General features: G+C 43.1%; 1 protein-coding gene across 2 annotated transcripts in view; it reads left to right on the top strand.

The window, feature by feature from the left end:
* Positions 1-16,273, top strand: part of FCHSD2 (FCH and double SH3 domains 2) — a 123,958-nt gene that overhangs the window by 12,894 nt on the left and 94,791 nt on the right. For both annotated transcript variants that reach the window (XM_032095119.1, XM_032095130.1), the window contains exon 3: positions 13,572-13,617. In XM_032095119.1, coding sequence (XP_031951010.1) covers positions 13,572-13,617 — 46 coding nt within the window. The remainder of the gene's footprint in view (positions 1-13,571; positions 13,618-16,273) is intronic.

The following is a 16,273-nucleotide window of genomic DNA, read 5'->3' on the forward strand; positions in this document are numbered from 1 at the left end:
TATTCCTTGTATCCCACGTTTCCCACCCAGTAGTAGAAAAGAGGTGAGAGAAAAGTAATTTCTGCAGTTGCAGTAAAACTGGTTTGTACCTCCTTCTTAGCTCTTTTCTGTGTGTTTCAAATCAAAGCAAAAAGCTCAGAACTGTAACAGTGTGGGAGGTGTTGAGTCTCTCGAATCACTATAAATAGTGGCAGACTTGGGAGGACTTGGGAAGGCTTGGGAAGTGCACTAGTTCTCTTTGGGAATCTCATTTTCTTTTCCCTGTGATGTACGGGCTTTCAGGGGAGCATCTACCTGAAACCTCCTGATTTGGCTGAATGTATGCTTGAATGATGTGCATTATGTTCACATAGGTTAAAAAAATGCAAACACCCTTTTTCTAGACATTTTTCATCCGTATTTGTATTAAATGATGTGAAAGCAGATTGTAGTTAATTGCTATGAGCTAATCAGCTGCGTAGAAAACAAAGAAGGCCTGATACTCTAGTTTTCCTAAGCATTTGAAGCTTAGGCTTTTCTGCTGAGGAGGTGAACAAAATCTTTGTGATTACAAGAGTTTTTCATTTGGAAATCTGCAGAATTGTGATTGTAGTATCCAAAGAGTGGTTGAAGTTGGTGTTGCCTGTTGTTGACGAACAGTGACTGGACTTGATCCCTGATGCCAGAGGAACTGAATCCTCTATTTGTCTGTTGGGCATTTGGTGCTCAAGACATAGTTTTCAAAACCTGCATCAAGACTTGGATCATCCTCTAACGTGTCACTGGTAAAAATGTCCTTTAATTCTTTCTCCTGCACGTGCTTCCTGCGTGCTGCCTCCTCTTTCAGTAAGAGGCTGCTCTCTTCCTTTCCATCTTAACGAGGAGCAGCGCAAGGAGGAGTGAAGGTATGTTTCTCTTCCCTGAAATCGAGCGTGGCCGTGTTATTATTCACAATTTCCTGGGGAGACTTGGCCTTGTGACTTGTGCGTCCTGCAGCCAAGGTTGCTGTTCCGCGGGGCTCTGCTGTGCCGCAGGAACGCAGCCGTCACGGCGCTCTTTGTTCCCGAGTTTGGGGTGGTGTTTGAAACACCCCGGGCCTGCGTTATGAAGTGCCTCGAGCTTTGATCTGCCCTGAGAAGTTCGTTTGAGTTGGTGGGGGTGCTTTGATGTTCTCTGCTCGCTGGCTGCCAAGTCCTTCTGGTGGAGGTGCAATGCAGAGCTGTTGTCCAGTTAAGAACCAAGATCTCATCTCTCCACGCATCCAAACACTTCTTTGCTTTCAGAGAGCAAATGGATCTTTCTGCTGGAGGAGTTTATCCGTTGTAGTTTTGATTTGTTTTTGTTCTAAATTTAGCAGGTTAGCTCAATACTGTGATAGAGGAGGGCTGGGCCCTTTTGTTGACACAGCTCGCTGGATGTTTGAAATGCCTTTTGCCTTCTCTGCACCCAGCTGTGCTGCTGAACTGGCAGCCCAGAGGCAGCCGACAGGAAAGGCTGGGAGAATTGGGATTGTTCAGCCTGGAAAAGAGAAGCTTCGGGGTGACCTAATTGCCCCTTCCAGGACTTGAAAGGAGCCCATAAGAAAGATGGAGAAGGACTTGGGACAATGGCAGGGAGTGCCAGGACAAGGGGAATGACGTCAAACTGCTAAAGAGCAGGGATAGTTGGGTTTTGGTGGGTGAGTTCTTCCCCATGAGGGTGGTGAGGCCCTGGCACAGGCTGCCCAGAAAAGCTGTGGATGCCCCTGGATCCCTGGCAGTGCCCAAGGCCAGGTTGGACAGGGCTTGGAGCAGCCTGGGATAGTGGAAGGTGTCGTTGCCCATGGCAGGGAGTAGAACTAATGATCTTTCAGGTCCCTTCCAACTCAAACCATTCTGTGATGAACTTGTATTAACAGCCCTGTTCTGGTTTTGCTGGAGCTCAGGAAAAATGGTTGTAACTGCATTATACTCCTATATGTGTTTGGAGCAGCCAGTGCTGCTGCAGATAGTAAGCAAGATCAATATTCTTGTCAGTGGCAAGAAGACTGGATGACTTGACCCCTTTGAGATATCTTTTCCATATCTTATTTTGGTTGGAAATAGACTAAGTTTCTCCTTTTGGGAAAAACTTCATAAGGAATACTCATATTAAAGGAACAACTGGACTTAGCACTTGGCAGTGCCAAGGTGGTGATCAGCCAAAACCTGGACTCGATGATCTCAGAGGTCTTTCCAACCTAAGAGATTCTGTGATTCTGACACATATCTACAGATAAGATTTTAGAAGTTGGGCGACATGTTTTCAGTGAGCTGTTACATTTTACTGACTTAAAAAATAACAGTACATCTACTGTACTCTTCTAAAACAGGGTGATTGTGCTTTGAGGAAAAAACCCATTATAGTAATTATTATTATTACCTGTAGAATCCATTAAAATACAGAATTTGACTTACGTCAGTGTTAGTGACAATGAAACCTTGTGAAGGGCATCATGTAAAATTGAAGTGCTTATATTAAGATTGTAGGCAAAGAAAGGAGAGAAAAGTCTTTGTAATAAACCTGGGTGGCACTGTCAAGATTCCTAAGATGTGACAGATGAGTAAACTAAGAACTCCAAGGTGGTTGTTGCCTGCTAAAAAGCCTTTTGCAGATCCAGGGTGGAATAAGAAGCATGAATGATGAAATGTGTCTTGGCTTCTTGCTGTTAAGCAAATGGGGATCAAAGAAACTCCTCATATTCCTGTTTTCTAAAAGCTCCTGGTAGACAGTCTGAATTATAATATCCTAGGCTGGTTTTTTTTCTGCAAGGGAAATGCCTTGGATATGATGAATGGGGTTTGGGGAAGCTATAGAAAAGTACCCTTGTATTTGTCTAAACTGTATCTCTCCCTAATGTTTGCTTAGTTTCCTATTTTAAAACAAAAACTCATTAGTGATCATTTTAAATAGACTTCAGCTCTGAAATCAATCCTTGATTTGTTGTGAATGTTAATGCTATAAAGAGGGCACGCTTTTATTTTGAAAAGGGTAAATGAAATGCTCACATTCACCAGCAGCTTTCCGGCGGTTCTTTTTTGCTTTCTTTTTTTATTCTACTGAAGGAAAAACTATTGTTTTAGCATTGTTTTGTGTCTGGATGTCATGTTCCTCTGATCACACGCTGAACTGCTAATACTTCTCTGAGACAAATTGCTGAAAACATTGGCTACATTTGAGGTTGCAAGAATTCTCTATATATAGTGACAGAATTGATTTTTTTGGCTCTGTTGCTAGTGGCAACTCATCCTAATCCCAAACTGTACAGTAATGTGATTTATGGGGAGTACATTGCTCGCTAGTGAATGTTGTCTGGAATTTTTTTCTCTGTGCTTTGCTACAGGGGCACTGTTCAGGCACGAGGTAAAGCTATTTCATGGTTTATCATAGGTGGTGTGGATTAGAATATTGAAAATAATGAATAAAATCATAGCTTGGAAGTGGATTTGGAAGAAAACTGCTTTGTTGTTCTTGATAAAGGAGAAATTTCTCATTAATTGGGAGCTTGTGCTGATGAAAATCACAACTACCTCCTGTTTAAGGCCCGATTTGCTTGTGGGTACTTTCACACCAAGAATTTTGCACGTGGTAATATTTTTTGTTTAAATCAAATAAATTTTACTGAGCATTAAAAATCTTCTGTTAGAAACGCTGCCAAGATATGTTCTAATATGTTCTGTATATTGTAAAGAGCACTGAGAATTGTTGTAAAGAGCAGTCAGAATTGTACCCCTGGCCTGTGCCAGTTGTGATTGACCTCTAAACGTCCTGCTCAAAATTGTGACTTCGTAACACGTTGTGTGGGGAAGTTTCAGGTTTGAAGTGCATCAGTCAAACTACTGTGAGTAAGCAATGCACTCTTGAAAATCCAACTGGGCTTTTTAGGAAGGGACGTTTTTGTAACGGCAGGAAATCATTCGTGGTTGGTCATGATGATCTTCAAGGTCTTTTCCCACCTGAACGATTCTGTGTGTGAGACACTTGTGAAGTCAGGAAGTTCAAAGTTAGACTGTCTGGTGTTTGTTTTTCGAAGCAGGAGCTCATTTATCTGCTCTCAGTGGGCATGGCAGGCAGGGTTTTTACTCCTTTGAGTTGAGTGGGGTTAGAAGAACAGTAGTGCCTGCAGTTGCTTGAGGGGATGGCAGGAGGATGATCCAGATAATGAAAATTGTGTGTGAAAACTGGAGTAAAAACAGTTGTAGGTGAGTGCTGGCAGGACAAGCAGGAGACTGCTTTTGTCACGAAGATATTATGCACAACTTTGATTCCTTGATTATATAGTTTGCTATATCCTGATATATTGAAATATTGGTTGAAATATTTTCAGCTTCAGTACCTCTGTTTACATTCGGGAGAATTTTCCTTCCATGTACTTCTATCTTAGTTGAGGATAAGTGGAGATTTAAAGAGTAAACATTCCAAAGGACAAATGGTCGCAAAGCTGTCGGAGCTGATTAGTTTTAGGTGTGAGATGAACAGGCTTCTAAGTGCAGGGCAGAGATGCAGAATCCAGTGCAGATGTGAGTTACTGTAAATCCTCTGTGGAGCAGAAAGACGGAGCAGGGCTCCTCAGGGTGGTAAAGTGTTCTGTAGTAGCTGAATCAACAAGGGATTACTGTGTGCTTGGCTATTGTAGCTCCTGTTTGCTCGGGGAAAAGCTGTTAGAAAATGGTGAGATGCGGTGTAGAAAGGAATTTGTAGAGGAGAGAAGAGCTCTGCTGTGCTGCAGGGTGTTTGAACTGCCAGTTACTCCCTTCTGCAGGAATTTCTGAAGTTCTATTTGGAAGAGCTATTTTAAGACTAAAGAGGCGACAGTACAGAGTATGTATATTAAAGTCAAGTTTAAAAAAAGGCCACTTTTTTTTTTCTTTTTGCTCGCCAGAGAGCTGGAGCAGTGCACTGAGGTAAGCAGAAAGTGAGGGCTGGCTTGCCAGCGAGCTGCAGGAAGGAGAGCTGAATTCCTTGACTCAGCAAGCAAAGAGTTTCCTGATGTTACAAATATTTGTGCTTTACAAGTTGTAAAGATGCCCTTCGCACGTCTGCTGAGATCAGGCAGACCTCAAGTGGATCCATAAGCAGGAAATGTCACTGGCTTCTCGTGCTGGGTCAGAGAATTTCTTTGTGGGCAAAAATTTAGGCTGTGGGTGACCTCGCCATGGTGGTTTTGAGTTTGTTCTGCTGCCTCGTGTGCTTTCACAGCTGGCGGGACCTTGGCCTGCCCAGCAACGTTCTTGTTAAAAATCTTGGCCTGGAAGCCACATTTGCACTGTGTTGGGATGTTTGTGGTGTGAGAACTCCAAGTTGTCCGTACTTGCCGTGGGAGGGGAGGCTGGTGTTCGGACTGGTGGTGGCTTGGGCTTCTGTGACCACAAGTTGCCTTCAGGACCTGGAGACGCGCCATCATGAGAGCAGAATTCAGCTCCTTCACGCAGCTGGTGGGCAGAGTCTCCTGGGAAGCAGCCAGGATGGATGGGTTCAGCTTAGTTTTCCTAAGGAGGACTTGCAGAAAGCTAAGGAGCAGCACATCCCGTTGTGTGGGAAGGCCAGGAATTTGAGCAGAAGCCCCTTGTGGCTGAGCAGGGCCAGCATGCGAGGTCGGTGGGCAGCAAGGGAGGGGTATGAAAGCTTTGCTTGGCCGCTCAAGGACGGTATCAGTGACACCTCCAGCTGGGCAGGGACATGCGGAGTAGAAGGAGGGATGCTCTGGGAATGGGAGCAGCAAGACATTGTCTGAGGCAGCCTAGTGATGGGCTCTGGGGAAGGGACTGCAGTATGCAGCAGTTTTATTTCCTCCCCCTCAACCTTTGCAGGGGAAGTCTTTCCCTTTCCTGATGTCTAGGAAATCCTTAACATGTAATTTGAAGAGAAGAGTCAAGGTAATGCTCTGATGTTGATGAACATGTTTCTGAAAGACCTGGGGGAAGAATTCCACGTGTGTATCTCTTTACTAAAGGGCGTGGATGTGATGTCATGTGGGAGGTAGCACGTTTAGCTGGAGACCAGGCAAATAAAGCCAGCCCAAAATCCAGGCAGCAAAACTGTGTTTGAACAGTGCTGTTAAATGCCCAACACAGTACAGTAACTTCTTGTGGGGTTTATTTAACAGGTGGTGCAAAGTCCTGAGCAGGAAAGGCAATAGTGGCTGTGCTGATATTATTCAAATCTGACATGGAACTTTTGCTCCTTGATAAAAATGCTGCTGAAGTGCCTATTTATAGGCAATAACATAAACCTGGCAGGTGAGAGCGTGCATATAAGAGTCATCTTTCTAGGAAGGGATCTGTTTCATTCAGATGTTCTAAAACCATTGAACAAAAGAGAGTTTGTTTTTTTAAAACCAAACATAAAGGCTGGGATTTGCTGTAATGTGACCTCTGGTGATTTTTTCCTTGGAGTGGCTGAAGAGGAACCTAAAGTATTCTGTGTGAGTGGAGACTCTGGTCTTAAATGAAATGGAAGTGACTTTCACCTTGCTTACAACTTTTTAATTTCTTCAGTTGCCTTTTTGCAAGAGCAAGGGCATGAGATCAAGTCTTAGAGTCAGCACTGGCTTTACTGAAATTTGGGGATGTTTAAATAGAATCCAGTTGGCTAGAAAGTGATTGGAGGCACCTGGATTCTCTGGTGAGGCGTCAGGTGGTCTGACAGTACAGCAAGCTGTAATAAAGGACTTAATTCTTTTACAGTGTGTAATTAAGATGAAACTTCATTTGCCACATTTTGTCTGAGGTGAAATTTTTGATGTATAAATAAAAAATATCATTAGTGGTGTTCAGTGATGAATGTTGGAGGAGTTTTGCTGGGAAAAGGGAAAGTCAGTCTCCAAAACTCTCTGAATTTGAAGTCTTGGGTGCTTTGTGACAAGGTGGACAAGGGGAATGGAAAAAGAGAGTCGGTTTAGATTAGATATTAGGAGGAAGGATATTAGGAGGAAGTTCTTCCCTGTGAGGGTGGGGAGGCCCTGGCACAGGGTGCCCAGAGCAGTTGTGGCTGCCTCTGGGTGCCTGGAAGTGTCCACAGCCAGGCTGGAGGGGGCTTGGAGCAACCTGGGACAGTGGAAGGTGTCCCTGCCCTTGGCGAGGGGTGGAATGGTATGTTCTTTAAGGTCTCCTGACCATAACCATTCTGGGATTCTGTGAAGTATGTTCCAAATTTTAAAAACCTGGTTGTTGCACTGCCATGGTTTCTGCAGCCTGTGTACAAATAACTTCAGAAATCAGTGGTGTTCTGAAAAATAATTTACCCTTCAGACACTCAGAGTTTTATGCAAATCTTCTAAAACATTTCAGTACTGGTAATTCCATTTAGTAAAGAGTAAAACCACGAAGAGGAGCTTATTATATGCAGCATTTGAGAGTCTTGTCGTGATGAATAATTTCTGTAGATTAATTATTGCTCCAGGTATGTTGTTTTTGTCTCTGCTGGACACGGGGAGGGAATATTAATGCAGTGTGTCCCTGCACGCATGGGTGTTCCTGGAGTCCCGCATTAGCCATGCAGCTGCTGCTGTGTTACCTTATCTCAGCATGTATTGCCAGCCCCTGCCCTGAATGGAGCCACGGGGATGATTTATGTTGGCTGGAGTATTTGGGATTCAGTTGTGCCTTTGTTAGTGACGCACCTGTCATTAAATTAAAAACCAGGTAACAGCAGTTGTTTGGTTGTACGATATTGATTCATTATGGTGCATTTTTCATGTTGCTGGAGAGAAGTGGGAGGAGGCATCCACATAAAAGTACTGAATTAAACCAAACAAGGACATTAGCATTCCTTGAGAAAACCTGTTTGCCTTCAAGGGGGGGCAAAACGTTGTGGCCCATTCCCTCCTCCCAAATATTTCAGGGCTGCTCCCCTTTGGATTTTGTAAGTGGGAGCTGGCATTCCAAAGGGTGTTTTAATTCAGTATTGTAGTCTGGGGAAGGGGCTGAAGCCCCAGGAGCGTCTGAGGGAGCTGGGAAAGGGGCTCAGGCTGGAGCAAAGGAGGCTCAGGGGGGACCTTGTGGCTCTGCACAACTCCCTGACAGGAGGGGGCAGCCGGGGGGGGGGGGGTCGGGCTCTGCTCCCAGGGAACAGGGACAGGAGGAGAGGGAATGGCCTCAGGCTGGGCCAGGGGAGGCTCAGGTTGGACAGCAGCAGGAATGATTGTCGAGCATTGTCAGGGTTTGCCGAGGGAGGTGGTGGAATCTCCACCCTGGAGGTGTCTAGGGAAGGACTGGACGTGGCACTCAGTGCTCTGGGCTGGGGACAAGGTGGGCATTGGGCACAGCTTGGACTCAATGATTCCAGAGGTCTTTCCCACATTAATGATTCTGTGACTTGGCAAGACAAACGCCATCATTTTGTACATCCCTTCTTCTTCCCCCAGCTTTTATTGCTGAGCACAGTGTGGTGTGGTCTGGGGTCCCTTGGGGTCAGCTGTCCTGACTGGGTCCCGTCCCAATTTTTTGCCCACTCACAGCCTATCACTAATGGGAACAGCTTGCCCAGAGAAGCTGTGGCTGCCCCATCCCTGGAAGTGTCCAAGGCCGGGCTGGATGGGGCTTGGAGCAACCTGGGCTAGTGGAAGGTGTCCCTGCCCATGGCAGGGGTGGAATGAGATGATTGTTAAGGTCCCTCCCAACCCAAACCATTCTGTGGTGTGAGGAGCAGAAAAGGCTTTGAGCTGTGTAAGCACTGCTCAGCAATAGTGGGAACATCCCTGAGTTATCTGTGCTTGCAACTTTGTGTTCTCAGCACAAATCCCAGGCACAGCCCTGTCCGAGCTACTGTGCAGAAAATTAACTCCATCCCAGCCAAGCCCAGCACTGGGAGCTGTGACCTGCAAATGGAACTGGAAATGCAGGTGCAGCTGCAGAACTTGGAGCTTACTGGGACTCCAGCAGTGGAGTGGGATAGTTGCCTGTCACCTTGGACAGGTCATGGCAGTCAGGAGAGCTTCCTGATGACTGCAGAAAGGCAAACGCTGCACCCTTTTTCAAAGACCGCTGCAAGGAGGATCTGGGGAACAGCAGCTGCTCATCTTTACCTTAATTCCTGAGAAAATTACAGAGCAAGACCTCCTAGAAACCATTTTCCAGGCTTTTCCATTCCTTGAAGGGTCCCAAAGGATTTGGAGCAGCCAGCGTGGACTCCCAAGGGCAAACAGTGCTTGATTGCCTTTTGGGAAAGCTGGCAGTGCATGTGTTGTACGTGGTGGCTTCAGTGAGACCTTTGACACAGACCTCCAGCACCTTTGTAGCGATGCTGGGGACACGTGGACTGATAGCTGGGTGGAGGATTGGCTGAGCTTCCCAAATCTAAGTGGTGGGGAGCAGTGCCAAGTGCAGCTGGCAGCTGGGAATCCCTCAGAGGTCGATGGATCAATGCTGGTCCATGACTTCAGTCACAACCTGGATGGTGGGATGGGGCTCTTAGCAAATTGAAAGAGACAGATTGGGGGAGAACACTGATAGGCTGGAGGCAGGGCTGTGCCTTGGGCTGTGGGTGACAGGGGCTGGCAGGAACCTCAGGAAGGTCAGCAAAGGCAAATGCCAAGTCCAGGGGCACTCCAGCCTTGAGCAGCAGGCTGGGCTGGGACTCCAGGTTGGAATTCCAGTGCCATCCTGGACACAAATACTTCACTGCATGTCTTCACTGTTAAAGAGATTGGTCAGGAGTGATTTGTGGACAGTAATTCCTAAATGCCATCTTTATCCTGCCAGCATTAATGCAATACACTTATTTATTCCCTTTGCCCCACTAAAAATCATTCAAAATCATTTAAACTCTCTGATGGTTTAAAAAGAGGATGAGAAAGAATAAATACAAAGAAATTCAACAATATTTGGGGTTGATTCGAGCTGGTGGCATGGTTTTTGTCACTGGGACAAAAAGGATGAACAAATCCATAATACTGGCTTTGGAGCTTTCTGGGGTTGCTCCCCTTTTTCTTTTCTTTTTTATAATGAGAGCTGTCTGTTTTCATGTTTTTAATGGAAAATTTTGGAATGAGTGTATACTGAAAAATACCAGGATAGTAATACGTTGGACGTGATGGTACACTGAGTGTGTGTGCTCCCAGTGTACATTACAAGCACAAGTTGTAAAGTCATGATTTTCCACTGGCATGTGTTCTAGATGTCAGGAATTATCCTTGATCTACTTTCTGGGAAGCTGGAAATTTTTGTGTATTTCAAAATTCACTGATTCATCTTCTCGAGTGCCGGTGGATTGAGTCAGGTTTAACCCAGCTGCAATGTGCTCTGCAGTTCCTTGGGACATGTACTTCCAGAATTTTTGATGGAATGAATTAATTTCAGGTCAAGGTCAGTCAGAAGGTGTGTTTCTTTAGCCTAATGTTTTTGGATGTTTTGGATGTGATCCTAATTTATATGTTTTCTGATGCTTTGTGTAAACTGTAAGGATTTTAAAATTTCATTAAAATTTCCAAACAATTTGTCAGAATGTTCATAGCCAAAAAACCACAGACACAAACTGCTGGTGTCGGGTGAGTTGTATGAATTTTTCACTGAATCCGTTGGGTTTTTGATCATTATCGTGATCTTGCACGAGGAGTTGTTCCAAATGGGATTCAGGCCTCACCTGGTTCATTGCTGAATTTCTCAGCCTTTAAATAGAAATACATCCACTGATGCAAATTTAGGCTCTTCTTTTATTCAGGAGCCCTGAACATGAAGTGTGTGTTTACATTTTTGCATAGCTCTGCGTGGAGTTAAATTTTTACACAGTGACTAATTCACTTTCTGGTTTTCAGGGTGTCACTGGGTTTAACTTTTTACTCTGCAAGCTGTGACTTTGATCTTCAGATTTGTACAACTGCACAATATTGGCAAATGTGACATTGTCTTATAAAACACTGATGTATGTTTTAATGCCCTTATATTGATTTTTCATGAAGGTGTGAGCTTTACACATTTCCAGCCCAAGTGGACATTCATGAAATAATTAAGCTCATCTGTTTCTCCTGTTTCCCTGTAGGAAAACTTAATGAAATACGATTCTCCGCTGACCTGACTCTTTACTTCACATTGTTATGCTCATTTACATTGGGAATATAGAAGCATACCTGAATATTGCATAGCATCTGTTACCTTTAATGGATATGAGTGATGGAAGTACATGCCAGTGGTTGAAATTTGGGGTTGGGAATTTGCAGTGAGGGCTCAACACTAGAAAAAGTGGCATTAGCAAAGCGGGAATGGCAGGAAGGGATGTTCTCTTTCTCCTGCTCCCTTAGAATTCCCTGGTCTCACAGAGCCTGAGGAAGAGTGGGGCAAAGGGAATAAATGTATTGCGTTAATGTTGGCAGGATAAAGATGATATTTAGGAATTACTGTCCACACACCAAGATAATTTTTTGGGGAGTCCAGTTCTGGTGTTTCCTGCACTTAGTTAATGGTTATTTTGAGAAAAAGATGTAAAAGTAGGTATTAGTGCTCCCTGGTTTAATAAACCACTAAATAATGTTCCTGCTTTCTTGCCGACTCACTATTCATGTCTTTAAAAGTTATCAGTAGTTAGAGAACGTTCTGTTACTTCATGGAAACAAATGTTTCCTTATATGAATGCATTTGAAAGTCCATCCTGAAGGACAGTAAGGTTAAGACTATCCCAGCTTTGCACATAAAATCAGGATACACACATCAAAGTTTTCACACTGCCCAAGTTAAGAAACTATGATGCATTTATTAGTCAGACTTTTCTTTTCCCTTGCTCAGAATAATTTTCTCCTGGGAAATGTGTTGACTTCAGTCTCCTCTTTCATCATGTTTTGTAATACATTCATAGTTGTCATAGAAGGATTCCTGTATAAACTGTCCCAAGGTTAAAGGCAGCTTTGTGCTGGACCAAGGGAGGGAAGCGCAGTCCCAAAGCCACAGGGAGCACCAGCTCCAAGGAATGCAGACGGCTGATCCCGACGGCCCTTCCGTACTTAACCATTTTCTTCATTCAGCAAAACAAATTTAAATATTGGAGAAATCACCTTGCCAACTATTGCCCCATTTAAAATACACAACAAAGTCTAAAACGAAAGTTTTTTTCATAAGGAGGTGCTGCTGTACAGTCCATTCTGTTCCTGCCAGAGCTTGCGGTCGATCCAGTTCTAAGATTTCAGTTGCTTTTGGGAGTCAGTTTGATTCCCATGTTATTTTGTAATCCTGCACAAGGGCTGGTTGAATGCTTTTGGTTTTTTTCTCTGGTGCAAAACTTTTAATGTAGAAAATTTTTGGGGATATCTCCGGCTTCCTGCTTGTCACAGTTGTCATTCTGCAATTAATTTAAGTGGAATTTGGTTTGAATGAGGTGGGAAAAAACCTCAGGTGAAAATACACAAATATCCAGGTTTGGTGTAATTTAGCTGGGATTCTATGTTTTGAAATGCAGTTAGCTGAGAATTGGAAAATAACTTTGTTTGCCTAAAGTATTCCCAGATTTATGTTCCAAAGACAGCTTTTTTTCTTCTACCTTCTCAATATTGGTAACACATTTCAGTTATTCCTTGTAGTTATTTGTGCAGTTCTTTGTACTTCCGAGAGAAAAGAGAGTCTTTTCAGAGCAATGATGTGGTCTCTAGGTCTTTGCTAAACTGACTGGGATATTAGATTTTGGAGCAGGAGATCCTAAAAGAAATTGGTTTCTAATATTAGCTGTAGTACTTGGAATGCTTTGCAAAAGGGAATTCATTCACAGGCATCTCAGCCAACTTCACCTGTTCCTATCGAGGTGTTTCATATGGGAGTCACACGGCCCTTGGAACCCACCTGGGCTACACAAGGGGGATTTAGGAAGTTTAACTGTTGGAGCTGGAATGTGACCAGATCTTTTGGGCTGTCATTGGTCTGGGAAGAATTTTAAGAAATCATGATGCATTTAAACTGTTGTTTTACATCCCATTGGGGAAGCTGAGCATGTAGCATGTGGATACTCTTCATGGGTGAAATGGAGTAGACAAGAATAAGAGGAGCCTGTCCAGAGCTCCTTTTTACTGAGTTAACTTTATTAGAGGATGTTCCTGAGGTGGGATTTTTTGTTGGCATGTCACCAGAATTATTGTGTAACTAATTTAAATATAATTAGCTTTTTCTTGTGCCTATGGTGTAGCTTTAAGCTTAGTAGTTTGTGGTATAGCTTAAAGAAAATAACTCTGATCAAAAAAACTCTGAAGAAAATTAAGTCTGTCTAGATACATAAAGCCAAATTGTTCTGTGCTCCCAAATTCCTCCCTCAGCTGTACCACTGGAAAGCTGATGAGCTTTTCATGAGGAAAATGCTATTTCTGCCTGGGAACTGAGTATTCCTGGGAACTGAGTTTGCCCAATAAAACTTGGAAATTCAGCCGCCACGTATGTGGAGTCCACACACGGTCGTTGCTGGGCTACTGATGTGCACTTGTCAAACCATTTCCCTTTCTTGTTGCTGTTTCACTCTACAGACTGTCCAGCAGAAGGTCCTTTTAAAGTAAATTATTGAATTTGTAGAGTTTTGCTCCCTGTGTTAATGGATTTTGACTAAATTATTGAATTTGTAGTGTTTTGCTTTTATGTATTAATGGGATTTCTTTCACCTTCTTTCAGAGCGTTCAGTCAGAAAAGAGCTGCAATTGAGAAAGAATATGCACAGGTAGGTTCTGGAATAATTTTGATGGCTGTGGCATTGTTCTGTTGGGATAATTTGTTAATCAGCAAATTATCACAGTGTTTGTTTTTTTCATTTATCTTTTCTGTAAGTTCCTTACTAGGAAAATGTGTTGAAGTTCTGAATCAGTTTGGTCTATACAGGACTTAGGCCCATTCCATATTTTCATGTATTTTGACTTGAGGAAGTTCTCGAGTACAGAAAACATTTTTAACATTTTTTCCCAATTGTTATAAAGTCAAACTCCATGTGGTTTTCTCAGAAGTCAGTGTGAAACCTGAGTGAAAGGTAAAATCAGGTCAATCAGAGGGAGAGGAAATGTTGTGGCTTAGTCGATCCAAAATAAATTTAAATTCACATTCTTCAGTAAGAGCAGCTTCCCATTCATCTGAAATAAAGGCGGATTTGGCCTCATGCTTGTGATAGGGAGTGGAATGAATTTTGATTTGTTTGTGAGAAAAGAGGGAGGATTGCTTTTTCTCCCCTGGTCCAAAATTAGAGAGCATCTAATAAGGGGCAGCTGCCTGTTTAATTTACAGTAAAGGCTCTTGGAGCTTAAGCCCAAGTACAACAGATTAAAAAGATATTAATTTATTTTAAAATAGATTAAAGGTAGAATAAAATCCAAATGAGTGAGCTCGTGGAGCTCAGTGTGCCGTAAATCCAACTGGAGATGTGCCTGACGTGGAATGTGAGAACACAAGCTGTCACTAGGCTGCTTCCAAGTGTAGTTTGTAGGATGTCATGTTAAACATCCTTCTAGTCCTCAGTGCTGCATCACCCCTAAAGTACACAGAGCAAATGTGTTCCGGGGGCCAGACTTCACTGTCGCTTGGGAAAAGATGATTTCTGTGCCTGTGATGGATAGGGTTTTAGTGCTGGATTTTCTGCACGTCTTCTCAGCCTAAAACTCCTCGGAAAACCCTTCCTAAATCCCGTGGAATTTCTGCTGAATTAAGCCCACTCACAATAGTGCCATAAGTTCTTGGTGCTCCAGTTCTTTCTATGGATGTGAATTTACCTTGGCAAGTATTAGTTCCATTGGCAGCTGAACTAAATTTGATTAAATACCTGAATTTTTCAATGACAGTGCCTCCTGAAACTGTGGTTGAAAATGTGTATTCTTGAGTGATTTTGTAACTGATGTAGAAAATTTAACATTAGTTCTTAATACATTTATCCATTAGACATTGGGAATGTCTTTTATATGCAGAGACACAACAGTCTCTGCATTTAGGGAATTAGTGATAAGTTGGAAAAATAATTACACTCTGCGCTTCAGAAAGCTCAGACTTAACAACTGAGGCTTTCAGCTCCTTGGATTTAAACCCCCCCCTCCCCAACTTTGCAGCCATGCAGCTGCAGCATTTGAGATTCACTGAATGGCTGTTTATATGAATGAAGTCTTGTGGGATCGCTTCCTTGGATTGCTGATAAGTGCACGGCTCCAAAACAGTGTTGGATGCTTCTTCGAGGGCCTCTAAAAGGATTTCTGTTTTGGAGGTGATAATAAAATTTCACATAAAGCCTTTTCGGGAGACAAGTCGTGCTCCAAATAAATGGGAAGTCATATTCATCAGCAGTGGGATATTCCTTTTAAACCAGTTATAAAGGGAGATGGAAATGCTCAGTAGTTCATGAAGCCAGATTTCTAAACCTTTTCACAGATACTCTCCAAATGCTTCTTGTCACCTTAGGGAATTTGGAATATTCTGACATCTGACTTTTTTTTGGCAAGTTAGAAGCAGTGGAAGGGTGGCCAGTGAAAATAAGTTTCCCAGAACTGAACGCTTTGTTGGTTTAAAAAAAATTGTGGGTTGGTGCCCTGCACTTGGGTGCCAAGTTTCTAAACACAGAGTGCTTTTGTTGGGAGCAGGAGAACCTGTCCAAAGGCAAATGAAACACCCCAGCCCAGTGTTTATTACTTGCCCGTAATTACATGGTAAGTGGTGCAAATGTATGTGATGAATTACAGGGCCTGTATTTAAATTTCCCTGCTCTTACTCTGTCAAGGTTTTTTTGTGGAGTGTTTTCACCCTGTAGTACCTGTTGCCTTTGAAGGTTTTTGGAGCATTTTTTTTGCTTATTGTCCATCTCCAGTTGGTTTTTTCCTGGCTTTTCCAAGCTGTGCCATGGTATAAATGGGAGAAGTACCCAATGTATCAGCAATTCCGCAGTTTTCTAGATCAGTTGGGATTCTGCACTCAGCTCTTGTAATTTTGGTCCTGCATTATTTAATATATGCTTAGAGGCTTACCTTAATATTCAGAAATGAGAGCTCAGAAAGGTTCTCATTTCCCACTATCAGTAAGCCTGCTAATAGCATTTAAATTGCAATTTTGTATTGTTATTATTAGCTATTCTCCATGATTAATAAGCTACCTGAAATCAGTGGCTGAGAATACTCTTATGGTGAAAGAACACATTTACTGAATGGGTGCTTTTACTGCTACCTACCAAAAAACTGTTTTAGCCAGCATGTTAAATAGGTAAAATGTTGGTTTTTGGGGCGTTTGAGATGATAGTTACATCTCTGCTATGCTTACTGTTATTTCACACTTTCGACTCAAGAGACCAGTTTCTCACAGTCTGGGAACACACAGATGACCTTCCTTGTCATGTTTTTGTTTTGCTTGATGTT

The sequence above is a fragment of the Corvus moneduloides genome, chromosome 2, assembly GCF_009650955.1.
Source record: "Corvus moneduloides isolate bCorMon1 chromosome 2, bCorMon1.pri, whole genome shotgun sequence".
Classification (NCBI taxonomy): Eukaryota; Metazoa; Chordata; class Aves; order Passeriformes; family Corvidae; genus Corvus; species Corvus moneduloides.